The following is a 12,929-nucleotide window of genomic DNA, read 5'->3' on the forward strand; positions in this document are numbered from 1 at the left end:
TTCTTTTTTCTTTTTAGCTTGCAACCAGGGTTCTGGCTGATAGAGATAAATAAGGCTTTTGCCAGGTGAAAAAAAAGGGGGGAGCGGAGGAGGAAGGAGGCACCCCAAGATGGAAGATGGCATTTACAGAGGCCTGGAGATATAAGAAAGCATGGCCTGTGGCTAGCTGTACTATAGCGCGTACAATAGTGTTGGCGGCAGATTGAAGTCAGGCAGAGGGTTCTGAATTGAGTCTGAGCAACTGGAATCTAGTCATTGAGGGCCACCGAATGTTCTTTTTTTTTATTTTGTATTTTGTATTTTTTATTTTTATTTTTATTTTATTTTTTGGCTGCCTTGGGTCTTCCTTGCTGCGTGTGGGCTTTCTCTAGTTGTGGCGAGCGGGGACTACTCTTTGTTGTAGTGCGCGGGCTTCTCATTGTGGTGTCTTCTCTTGTGGACCATGGGATCTAGGCCCGTAGGCTTCAGTAGTTGTGGCTCGGAGAACTTAGAGCGCAGGCTCAATAGCTGTGGCACTCGGGCTCAGTTGCTCTGCCGCTTGTGGGATCTTCCTGGACCAGGGCTCGAACCTATGTATGCAGGCGAATTCTTAACCACTGCCTCACGAGGAAAGCCCCCACCAAATATTCTTTTTTTTTTTTTTTTTTGCGGTACGCAGGCCTGTCACTGCTGTGGCCTCTCCCGTTGCGGAGCACAGGCTCCGGACACGCAGGCTCAGCGGCCATGGGCCACGGGCCCAGCCGCTCCGCGGCATGTGGGATCTTCCCGGACCGGAGCACGAACCCGTTTCCCCTGCATCGGCAGGCGGACTCTCAACCACTGCGCTACCAGGGAAACCCCCACCAAACATTCTTGATCAGGGGAGTTCCACGCTCAGAAATCCCCAGCGGGAGGCAGTGATTGGATGAATAAGTGTATTCCACTCAAACGTGCGAAATACGTGCAGGTGAGGAGACTGAGTCTCAGAGACACCGGTCACCCTGGGGTCCCAGAGACCCCAGTCGGAGCTCGTTGAGCAACTTTGAACTACAACTTCCGGCATGCAATGCGAGAGACTCCTTGTCCTCCTGATTTGCCCCCGGCTCCAAGCCTGACGATTGGTTGAGTGGGCTGCTTGTCAGTTCAAAGTCGGGTTTTGATTGGTCGGGTTCCGAGCTGTGCTCCGAGCTCCAGGCCCATGGGTCCCAGCACAGCGCTCCTGCAGGCAACATGGTAAGCCGGCAACTCTTAGCATGGGGGGCCCTGAGGGGCTAGGGGTTCCGCCGAGGGGAGTCCAGGGAGACACCGAGGAGACCGGGATCCCTTTGTGGGCACTGAGGTCTCTGAGGGATTTGGGATCGCGCTGAGGGCCGTGTTTCCCTGTCTGAGGTCAGGGTCTCACTGCGGGACCTATGAGGGGGTCGGGGGTTGTACAAGGGAACTGGAAGGCCTTGAATGTTCTGGGCTTCTGACAAGTCCCTCGGGGGCCCTCTAGGGGCCTGGGGTCCTGCTGAGGGTGTCGTCCCGTAGAGGGTACTGGGGATCTGAACACCTTCGGAGCCCCGTGAGGGAGATCTGGGGTCCCCCGGGGCCCACTCTGGGGATGGTGTCCTGCGGGAGCGTGGGGGCCACGCCGACAGGGTCCATCGGGGCTCCCTACGGGTGTGGGGTGTGCCGAAGGACCAGGGAGAATCCTGAGAGGAGGGAGCCATGCGGAGGGGATCTGGGTGGGCTCAAGGCGGGGGGAGGGCCCCAGAGTTGGAGACAGCACAGTTGGAACCCTCAGGTCTCACGTGGTTCTGGGTCCAACCCATTGAGTTTATTCTTCAAGCTTAGCCTGGCCCCTGTGGGTCAGGCTGGTGCTGGACGAGGGCGGAGACCCCCCAGCCCCTAGGACTGGACAGAGGGAGAGACAGGATGGAGGGGCCAGGAAGGCGGCCTGACCTTGCTTGGGGTGGGGGGGTGACCCCGAGGAGGGGCGCTGGAGGTGGGTCTGAAGTAAGAGCATTGATGGAAGGAACTGATGAAAGTGGATGTCGTTCCAGGGTGCGGGACGTTGTGGGAGGTGAGGGGAAGGGCTCTCAGAAAGACGGAGGATTCTGGGATCACAGACCCAGGGAAGAGCTTTGAGCAGGGGAGGGACATGGGCTGATGGGATGCTTCAGAGATCTTTGGAGATCTGCATAGCGTGGACCCTAAGACTGGAGGCTGCTGGGGGCGGGCGATGAGAAACATCCCTGGACGGACCTCGGGAGCCTTAGGTGGAGGGATGCATGTCTTCCCCCCTTCCCTTCTCTTCCTTCTTCATCCTTCCTCCCTCTTCTTCTCCCTTCCTCTCTCTCCCTCTCCTTCCTTTCTAACGTCCTTCCTCTCCAAGTGCTAGGATCGCAGTTTGAACCATGGGTCTCCTCCCTGGGAGGTGTCCGAGGGTAATGGGGTCAGCGATGGAGAGCCCGGGGGTCTGGGAGGGTCTCTGAGACCCGAATGGTTGGGCGCAGAGGACGCCGGGGGAGAGAGCCGGGTTGGTCCTGAGCTGGGTCCGCCTGGCCTTGTGGGCTGAGGAGCGGAGTTGGACGTTTACCATGAGACTGGGAAGGGCCTGGGCCGCCTGGAGGAGCCGAAAGCCGTGTCCACGGGAGTGATGGGTGGGTGCTGGGGCCTCCAGGGAAGGGCCTGGAGGAGGCATGGTCTGCGAGCTCGGCAGAGAGGTTCTGCCAGGGGACGATGGGTCACTGTCTGGAGAGCCAGGGAGACTGGGGAGCAGCTGCTGGGAGGTGCTGGGTTTCCAGGGAGGAGTGGAGGAGGGGTCCTGGGAGGAAGGGCGGGGCCGCTTCGAGGGGCCCAACTGTGCTCTGGGTCATTAATGCCTGCTAGCCAGTCTGCACTTGGGTGGGGGGCGGGTGAGCAGTGAGGCCAGAAAGATGACGCCCCACCTCATTACTGAAAAAACGTTCCTGGTCTCAGTTTACAAGTCACAGCATAAAGAAAATATCCTATTAGTCTTTTATTTATTTATTTATTTATAATAATTTTTTTTTTTCGGTACGCGGGCCTCTCACTGTTGTGACCTCTCCTGTTGCGGAGCACAGGCTCCGGACGCGCAGGCTCAGCAGCCATGGCTCATGGGCCCAGCCGCTCCACGGCATGTGGGATCTTCCCGGACCGGGGCACGAACCCGTGTCCCCTGCATCGGCAGGCGGACTCTCAACCACTGTGCCACCAGGGAAGCCCAGTCTTTTATTTTAATGATGGATTTCTCAGCAGTCATTCTGAATTACAGTGCTAGGCCCGATAGCCATCACATTAGAGCTTTCCCTATTAAAGTTAGCTTATTTTTGCCTGATTAAAGGATAATTTTAACAATTAGTTTTAATATTAATGTAATCTTTATTTCATTTTAGTTGTTAATACCATAATAGTAGCAGACAGCCCTTCTGAGCACTTAATTTTACATAATTACTGAAAGCAAATTGGTATTTACTGCATTCAAGCAGGAAAACCCAGCTTCAGACTGATTACCAAAAACATTTTTTCTAAAACGTTTTAAAATAAGTATATGAAAATGTGTTATGAATTGTTGTTTAAAAGTTTGTTAGTAGAACTTGGTAAGAAAATTCCTAATTAAAAAAAGTCATCCCACTCAAACGGGTAAGTCTTTATCCTGAAAGAGGTAGTGGGCCAGAAATAGACTGCTTTCCTCCTTGGTTGATTACAAAGGGAGGGAGAGGGAGAGGGTGACTTCAATTATCAGGGATAATTTAAGATGGGAAAGACTTGGGGGACAGAGCCACCTGGGTGAACGTTGAAACTACAAGCTTACCTGAGACACAGTTACAAAAACTGCGTCCGTGGGACCGTGGGAGAAGAGCGCTTCCACTGGGTGTGCCCGGCTCGTTGTAGGTCCAGAAGGTGGTCGTGAGAGTACACAAAACAAAATAGGAAGCACCCCATTTCCAGATGAGGAAAACTGAGGCTTGGGGAGATTTAAATCCTTAGCACAAGGAGGAAAGCGAGCCCCAGTGTCTGCTCCAGCACGTGCTCTCTGCCGCTCCATACCCCAGCCAGGTGGTGGGGAGGGACGTGCGTTTTGCTGGGGCTCCCAGGGTTGGGTCTGAGCCCACCCCAGGACCTTTCCCCAAGAAGCAGCTTGAGCCAGGGTGGCCCTGCCTCTGCCACCTGGCCCCAGAGTCTCTATAAATAGCCGGGCTTCCGAGGCGTGAGCTTGTGATCCTCTGGCTGGCACTGCCCTTCATGTTTCCTCCCCCCAGGCTGTCCTTGGAGTGCAGCTGGTGGTGACGTTGCTCACTGCCACCCTCATGCATAGGCTTGCACCACACTGCTCCTTCGCGCGCTGGCTGCTCTGCAATGGCAGGTGAGCCACACCCCTCCCCCGGGTGGTGGGCGGAGCCCCTAAGGCCCCGCCCCCCCGGTTTTTCTCCTAGCCCTGCCTCAAGCCCTGCAAGGCGAGGTTTTTTTGTTTTGTTTAAAAAAAAGAAAACAACCAACTTTGTTGAGATGTAATTGACGTTCAATAATCTGAAAATATTTGAAGTACACCGTTGGATCAATTTTGACAGATTGTACACATCGCTGAGACCATCTCCGCACTCAGAAGAGCAGCTGCTTCCCCCACTCCTGCTCTCCTTCATCCCTACTCTAGCTGTAGATCTGTTTCCCGAAAGTCCCGGTTTGGGTTTCGGACCCTTTCTGAGAATCTGGTGGAAATTGTGAACTCTCTAGGGCAATTCACATGGCAGTTCCTTTCCTGACTGCCTGTCTCTGCCCTCAGTCTCTTCCGATACAAGCACCCTTCCGAGGAAGAGCTTCGGGTCCTGGCCGGGAAGCAGAGGCCCAGAGGCAGGAAGGAGCGGTGAGTGAACCCCCAGCCTTAGGTAAGTGGCTCCCTTCCAGGGGAGACCATGAGGGCACAGGGCCTTCCCTGCCCACTTCCAGGCACTGCTCTGGGCACAGGAGAATTGGGGACACCCCAGGCTGAGGAGATGGTCACTGTCATTCACTGGTTGCCTCCAGTTGGCGTCTAATGCTTGGAAGTTTGCTCTGGGCCAGCCCTATGGGTGGGTGGTGGCCACACCCTGGCATTCAGAGGACACCCAGGCTGGGGGAGAAGGTACCTCCTAGGCCTCCTGTGCCCTGAGGGTGAAATGGTAGAGCCTCTCAGGCTGGGGTGGGGTGGACCGCCATGGCTGCCTGGGGAAGGGAGGATGGAGGATGCTGTTCTGACACATTTCCCCCCTCCTCCCAGGTGGGCCAATGGCTATAGTGAGGAGAAGCCGTTATCCGTGCCCCGAGACACCCCTTTCCAGCTGGAGACCTGTCCCCTCACAGCCGTTGATGCCCTCGGTAACAGCTGAGTCCCCAACTCCCCTGGCCCTTGGCTCACACCCTGGTGGGGTTGGTGGGGGGAGCATCCTGGGCGGGCTAAGCTGGGGACTCAATTGCATCCTCCCCACAGTCCTGCGCTTCTTCCTGGAGTACCAGTGGTTTGTGGACTTCGCGGTGTACTCGGGTGGCGTGTACCTCTTCACAGAGGCCTACTACTATGTGCTGGGCCCGGCCAAGGAGACCAACATCGCTGTATTCTGGTGCCTGCTCACCATCGCCTTCTCTATGTATCCTTCCTCTTAGCTCCCCAGGTGGGGAAGGTGGAGGCATGTGGAAGCTGGACCCCAGGCTCCTTGTTGCCCCAGAAACTCAGTGGTGTAAAGCAGTCACTATTTTATGTTTTCCTGGGCCGGGGCTCAGCTGTGTTGCCTCATATCTGCTCGAAGTGGGCTTGCCTTTCAGTGGTCTAGCGCAAGCTTCCTCACCACAGTGGCCAGGAAGGAAAAGGGGGCACTGCAGGCCTCCTGAGGCTTTGCCTGAAGTCGGTCCACCCAACCCCTGTTCATTCTCTGGGTCAAAGCAACTCAGCAGTCCAGAACAGATGCAGGGGCTGGCAAAGAGATGTCCCTTCTGTAATTTTTTTAGGAAGCTGCATAGAGAGCAGAGAGGCAAAACTGTGACTTTGAGGACCCAAGTCGTAGACAATGTCCTTGTGGAATGGGCTTGCAAAGAAGGGCAGATTGGAGATAGAGACTGGTATCTACACTCTAGACTCTCAGAGGAGCAGGAAACTCAGGAGCTGTGAATTCAGCCAGGAGGCTGAGTGGGTCAGGGAGACTTGACCTCCTGACAGACAGACAGAGACAGAGTTGGCCATTTCTAACTGACCACAGGCAGTGTGATGAGGCCAAGCTGGAGGCCTGGCTCAGGACTGCCCACTCGCTGGTGACACAGGCCTGAGCAGCAGTGAGCCTTGTGTCCTGGGCTTGCCTGGCAGCTCACTCCTCTGCCTCCCAGGACTCCAAGCCTGAACTTCCATGTTTGTGCTCTGGAGTCGGGGGGTCACTGGTTGGGGGGGTGGATGGGGGAGGGGTCACTACAGGCACTGGAGGCCTCCTTAGCCCTGCCCCCAGCAAGGTGTTCCTGACCGTGACCCGGCTGTACTTCAGTGCAGAGGAGGGGGGCGAGCGCTCAGTTTGCCTAACCTTCGCCTTCCTCTTCCTCCTTCTGGCCATGCTGGTGCAGGTGGTGCCGGAGGAGACCCTTGAGCTGGGCCTGGAGCCAGGTATGTGCAGTCTGGGGCCTGGGGTTTAAGCCTCTGGATTATTGCTGTCAGTGTTTTCTTTATGTATTTTGAGGCTAATTGACAGGGTGTTTACAAGTTTAAAATTGCTACGTCTTCCTGGCAAATCAACCATTTTTTTCATGATGTATGGACCCATTTTGATTCTAATAATACTTCCGTCTTAGTCTAGTTTGTCTGGTATTAATATAGCCTTTCCAGCTTTCTTCCTTCCTTCCTCCCTCCCTCCCTCCCTTCTTTCCTTCTTCCCTTCTTCCTTCTTTTCTTTTCTTTTTTTTTTTTTTTTTTTTGCGGTACGTGGGCCTCTCACTGTTGTGGCCTCTCCCGTTGCGGAGCACAGGCTCCGGACACGCAGGCCTAGCGGCCACGGCTCACAAGCCCAGCTGCTCCGCGACATGTGGGATCTTCCCGGATCGGGGCACGAACTCGTGTCCCCTGCCTCGGCAAGCGGACTCTCAACCACTGCGCCACCAGGGAAGCCCCCTTCTTTTCTTTTTAAGTTGATATATACTTGACATATTATATTAGTTTCAGGTGTACAACATAATGATTCAATATTTGTGTATACTGCAAAATGAGCACCACAATAAGTCTAGTTAACATCCATCACCACACAGTTACAATTTTTTCTTCTTGTGATGAGAACTTTTAAGATCTACTTGCTTAGCAACTTTCAAATATACAATACTACCTTTCTTTTGATTAGTATTTGTTATATCTTTTTGACATCCCTTTACTTTCAACCTTCCAGTGACTTCATGTTGAGGTATGTCTACTTTAAAAAAAAATAATAGATATATAGATATAGATATTTTCTTTATTTTTTTTCTTTATTTTTTAATTTGACCATGCTGCATGGCTTGCGGGATCTTGGTTCCATGACCAGGGATTGAACCTGCACCCTCATCAGTGAAAGCTCAGAGTCCTAACCACTGGACTGCCAGGGAATTCCCTATCTGGATATTTTCCATCAAGTCTGATAGTCTGTATCATTTAACTTCAAAGTTTAATCCACTTACATTTATTGTGATTTCTGACATATTTGGCCTTGTCTCTACCATCTTACATTTTCACTTTCTATTTGTTCCTTTTCTTTTGTGCTGTTGATAGTGGCTGCCAGCTTAATTGTCCTTCCTTTTAGGTGATCTGTCATAACTTCTGACTGCTTTGTGAGCTCTTTGTTTTTGGTATTCTGCAGTTTTGCCACAGTGTGTCTAGGTATGGATTTCTTTGTATTTATCTGGTTTTATATACTTTGTATGTATCATCCATTCTGCAGACTTCTCAATCAATAATTCCCTTTCAATATCTCTTCTCCTTCATTCTCTCTCTTCTCTCCCTTTGGGGTTCAGACTTGACTTATATTGAACTTCCTATTCTGTCCTCCTTATCTCTTAATCTTCCATCACATTTCCCACCTTCCTGTCTTTCTGAGTCAGAATCTGAGTGATTTCTTCAGATCCAATTCATTAGTTCCTCCTTTGGCTCCTTCTAAGATGCTGTTTAACAACTTATCACTTCAATAATTATATTTTCCTTTTGGAAGAGCTTAACTGATACCTTTGTAAATCCACCTGGTCCTCTGAGGTAGTCTCATGTCACCTGTTCTGCAATTCCAACTTTTATTTTCCTCAGGCATTTCACACAGAAGCCTTGGGGTCTAAACTTGTCCTTTGTTTTTTTTCTCCTGACTCACCTTTATGGTAATTTGTTGTCTTGTGTGTTTGGTGATTTTGGTTGTGAACTCACATTATTTGCTTTTACTCCGTGGAAAATGTGGGGGCCTGAACTGAGAATTCTTTCCAGGACTTTGATTTCCTCCTGTGGAGCCCTTCATGACCCTCCAGCCTCGGGGAAGCTCAGACTCAGTGCCCTCCACCCCCATGTCCCTCAGTCCAGTCAAGGGTGTCTGTCTAGCACATTCTCCTGAGCTTCACATAACTGGAGAACAAAATTGTCCTCACGCTTGTCACAGGGCCTGGCTGCCAATAGTGTGTTCCTACCTGGGGAACAAAAGGATGTCTGGGAGGGGGGGCAGAGTAGGCTCTGAGGCCCCAGGGGTCTATTTTAGACACCACCCTCTCTTTGTCTTCCCCAGGCCTGGCCAGTATGACCCAGAACTTGGAGCCACTTCTGAAGACACAGGGCTGGGACTGGGCGTGAGTCCTGGGAAGGGAGGGGGAGCAGCGGCATGCTGCGACCTGCAGGCAGGGTGCTGACCTGCCGCGGGGCCCTGACCCTTCTCTTTTTCCCAGTCTTCCTTTGGTCAAGCTGGCCATCCGCGTGGGGCTGGCGGCAGTGGGCTCCATGCTGGGTGCCTTCCTCACCTTCCCAGGCCTGCGGCTGGCCCAGACCCACCATGATGCACTGACCATGTCGGAAGACCGGCCCATGCTGCAGTTACGTGGGGGACCGGGTGGATGGAGCGTTAGGGTGCCTAGGGGAGGGGCAGGTGGGGATGGTGGGTGCCCAAGCCTACCCGCTCTGCGCCCTTGCCCCCAGGTTCCTTCTGCACACCAGCTTCCTGTCCCCCCTGTTTGTCCTGTGGCTCTGGACCAAGCCCATGGCGCGGGACTTCCTGCACCAGGCTCCCTTTGGGAGCACGTCCTTTTCTCTGTGCGTATGGAAGTGGGAGGCAGGGCAGCTGGGGCCCCCTCTGGCTACTCCAGACTCTGAGGCTAAGGGAGGAGTGGGTCCTGGGAGAGGATCCTGGGGCAGAGGGCAGCCTCACTAGCCCCCTCGCCCCTCTCGGCGCAGGCTGTCCGACTCGGCCTTCGACTCGCTGCGTCTCTGGATGCTGGTGGCACTGTGCCTGCTGCGGCTGGCGGTGACCCGGCCCCACCTGCAGGCCTACCTGTGTCTGGCCAAAGCTCGAGTGGAGCAGCTGCGGCGGGAGGCCGGCCGCATCGAGGCCCGAGAGATCCAACGGCGGGTACCGGCGCGGGCGTGGAGGGAACCTGGGCCTCAGGGAGGGGTTCCCTGTCCCTCAGGCGTGGGGTTACCCGGAGCCCGAAGGTCCCCTGCTGCAGCCACTGCTACCTGTCCACCAGGTGGTGCGTGTGTACTGCTACGTGACAGTTGTGAGCCTGCAGTACCTGACGCCGCTCATCCTCACACTCAACTGCACGCTACTGCTCAAGACTCTGGGTGAGAACCCGCCTGGGCGACGGCGGGGGCGGGGCCTGGAGTTGGAGCGGGGCGGGGCTGAGCCTGGAGAGGGGCTGGAGTTGTAGTTGGGTGGGGGAGGGGAGGGGAGGGCCGGAGATTGAGGGAGGCGGGGGCGGGGCCTAGCTATAGAGGGGGCGGGGCGGAGGCTGGAGGGCCCTGAGATGGGGCGAGGTCAGAGGCGGAGCCTGGGGTGGGGCCCGAAGATGTGGTGCGGCAGAGCCTGGGGTAGCCGAGGTGGTGGAAGGAGGCAGAGCCTGGGCCGGGGCGGGTGAGTGTCAGCATGGGTGGGGGTCCTGGAGGCCAACTCCGCCTGCGCCTCCGCCCATCCCTCCCTCCACCCTGTTTCTCTCGCAGGCGGCTACTCCTGGGGCCTGGGCCCCGTCCCCCCGCTGTCCCCCACCCCGTCCTCAGCCCGCGATGGCCCAGTCGGCCCCGAGGAGGACGAGGCCCAGCAGACCGTGGCCCTGATCGCCGGGGTCCTGGGCAGCCTGCTCACGCCACTCTTCCTCCGCGGCGTCCTCGCCTTCTTCATCTGGTGGATCGCCACCTGCCAACTGCTCTCCAGCCTCTTCGGCCTGTACTTCCACCAGCATCTGGCGGGCTCCTAGCCCGCCTGCAAACACTCCTGCAGCCCCAAGGTCTGGTCCTTGGCCAGCGGGGGGGCGGGCCACCCACTCAGTGTTCCCAGGTGAAATGTGGTCCTGGGAGTCCCAGATGCATCCGCTGTGCCAGTCCCCTTCACTGCATGCCTGAGCCGTGGTCACGCCTTGGACCCTGAGCTTCTGCCTAGAAACTGATTCCCCAGGCCCAGCGGCAAAGGGTCCCACGGCCAGCCATTGTTCCCAGATTGCACGTGCCCAGTTTGACTGCAGTGGGGGTGGGCGTGGGGGTGGGAGGGGGCACTCTTCTGAACAAATAAAGGAGCAAGCCGATTTTTTTTTAATTAATTTAATTTATTTATTTTTGGCTGCTTTGGTTCTTTGTTACTGCGCACAGGCTTTCTCTAGTTGTGGCGAGCGGGTGCTACTCTTGGTTGTGGTGTGTGGGCTTCTCATTGTGGTGGCTTCTCGTTGCAGAGCATGGGCTCTAGGCACGTGGGCTCAGTAGTTGTGGCTCGCGGGCTCTAGAGTGCAGGCTCAGTAGTTGTGTCACACGGACTTAATTGCTCTGCAGCATGTGGGATCCTCCGGGACCAGGGCTCGAACCGGTGTCCCCTGCATTGGCAGGCGGATTCTAAATCACTGCACCACCAGGGAAGCCCGAGCAAGCCGCTTTTTACAAAAAGGATCCAGGCGGTTTGGGAGGCGGCTTTCTGCATGCTGTCAGGTTAAGTGGTGCAGGCTGGGTGGGGAGTCCGGGGCTTCAGTGCTGAAAGAAGAGAATGATGGAGGGAGAGCATAGCAAAGGCCTGGGAGGAAGAAACGAAGAGAGAATGAAAGGGGGTGAGAAGAAATGGACCAAGGGTGAGAAGTGAGAGAAATGGGGGGAGAGGGAGGTGGGTGAGCCCATGGTACTGGGCAGGGAGCCATGGGGGATACGGCCCTCTTCCACAAGTACAGGGGGACTGCTTTCTTATCAAGGTCACACACAGCAAATGGGCACATTGTTGAGGCCCTGGTGACCCAGGAGAAGGAGGACGAGGGTCCATCACCGACTGGCGTTTTCCTGTAGCTGTGGCCATGCGGTGGGAAACCCGTGTGCGTGCACGTGTGTATTCTAATGTACGTGTTGTTAAAATCTAACTGAGTACATTTTAAAGATCTTATTGGCTTTATATAACAATTCATGAATCGGGCTGCATCCAATCCAGCAGATAGAAAGGAGTTCTGAGGAGCTGTATAAAAGACTTTTGTAAGGCAGAAGGGAGTGGGAACAAGGAAGTTATATTAGCGAAAAGTGGACTTGTGGCAAGGTCCCTTTCCTTTAGGGGATGGCAGCTGTCTATCAGGTAGATCACCTCACTCGTGCTGATCAGGCGTTTCTGATTGACTGGTTTCAGAGTCCATTTCTGGACGAGCTGAAACTGTAATTAAGTCTCGGTTTGGTGACATAAGCCTTAGCATAAGTGACTCCATTTTGAGCCCGTCTTGTTTTTTTCAAAATGTAATCTTTTAGCATATGTAAAATGTACATTAAGAATAAAAAAGACAAGGTGGGACTAACCTGGTGGTCCAGTGGTAAAGAATACGCCTACCAATGCAGGGGACGTGGGTTCGATCCCTGGTCGGGGAACTAAGATCCCACATGCTGTGGGGCAACTAAGCCTGCACGCCACAACTACTGAGCTCACACGCCTCAACTAGAGAGCCGGCGTGCTGCAAAGAACAGAGCCCACGTGCCCTGGAGCCTGCAGGCCACAACTAGAGAGAAGCCCACGCACCGCAACGAAGAGCCCGTGTGCTGCAACGTAAGATCCTGCATGCCTCAACAAGATACAGCGTGCTGCAACTAAGACCCGACGCAGCCAAATAAATAAATTAATAAATAAATATTTAAAAAAAAAAGACTAAAGAAGACAAAGCAAAGCCATTTCCCTCACCAGGATGGAAGCCAAGGGCCTAAGTGATGGTGTGGGACCCAGCATAGCTGCCCAGCCAATGCGGCGAGCGTGACCCACCCCGGGGCCTTGCGCTTTGCTCCGGGCTCCCTCGCCTGTGTGTGTCACCTGAGGGGAGAAGCGCCCTCACCAACCTCTCCTCCCAAGCCCAGCTGCCCCACTGATTTGCTACATATCTTGTACAAGAACCACTAACAGGGAGCACGATTTCACTTAGGGAAGTGAGGTTATAACCAGACACCCGAAGAAAATGCTGACATCTGGGGCGGGGGAGCCGGGAATGCTGTTGTCCTGGCCCCTAGATGGGTGTTTGACTTTTGAAACTCTGGGCTTCTGTTGCGTGGATAAAAATGAAAAGTGTGTTAAACACAAGGCTTAAGGCGAACTAAATGCATCCTCTTGTGTTGGTCCTTCTCAAAACGCTAGTAAAAGTATAGAGGCTACAGAACATTCCAAAGGTGGGAATTAAGAGAGGAGCCACAATTGACTGCCTGGCCCATGGATGCCAAACCCAAAGCCCAGCCAGATTTACCTGTAGAACCTTCCATAGGCAGTGAGTGCACCAGGTCCCACTGGGCT

General features: G+C 54.4%; 1 protein-coding gene across 1 annotated transcript; it reads left to right on the forward strand.

Moving 5' to 3' along the window:
* The first annotated feature begins 1,156 nt into the window (after positions 1–1,156).
* Positions 1,157–12,714, forward strand: TMEM161A (transmembrane protein 161A). Its single transcript, XM_082622140.1, has 12 exons — positions 1,157–1,212; positions 4,248–4,351; positions 4,769–4,849; positions 5,243–5,340; positions 5,453–5,609; positions 6,456–6,607; positions 8,724–8,784; positions 8,881–9,024; positions 9,128–9,241; positions 9,383–9,557; positions 9,676–9,772; positions 10,148–12,714. Exons 1-12 carry the CDS (start codon positions 1,210–1,212, stop codon positions 10,399–10,401), a joined length of 1,440 nt encoding a protein of 479 aa, XP_082478266.1. The 5' UTR covers positions 1,157–1,209; the 3' UTR covers positions 10,402–12,714.
* Positions 12,715–12,929: the final 215 nt, after the last annotated feature.

The sequence above is a fragment of the Mesoplodon mirus genome (genome assembly GCF_964341445.2).
Source record: "Mesoplodon mirus genome assembly, chromosome: 5".
NCBI classification, from domain to species: Eukaryota; Metazoa; Chordata; class Mammalia; order Artiodactyla; family Ziphiidae; genus Mesoplodon; species Mesoplodon mirus.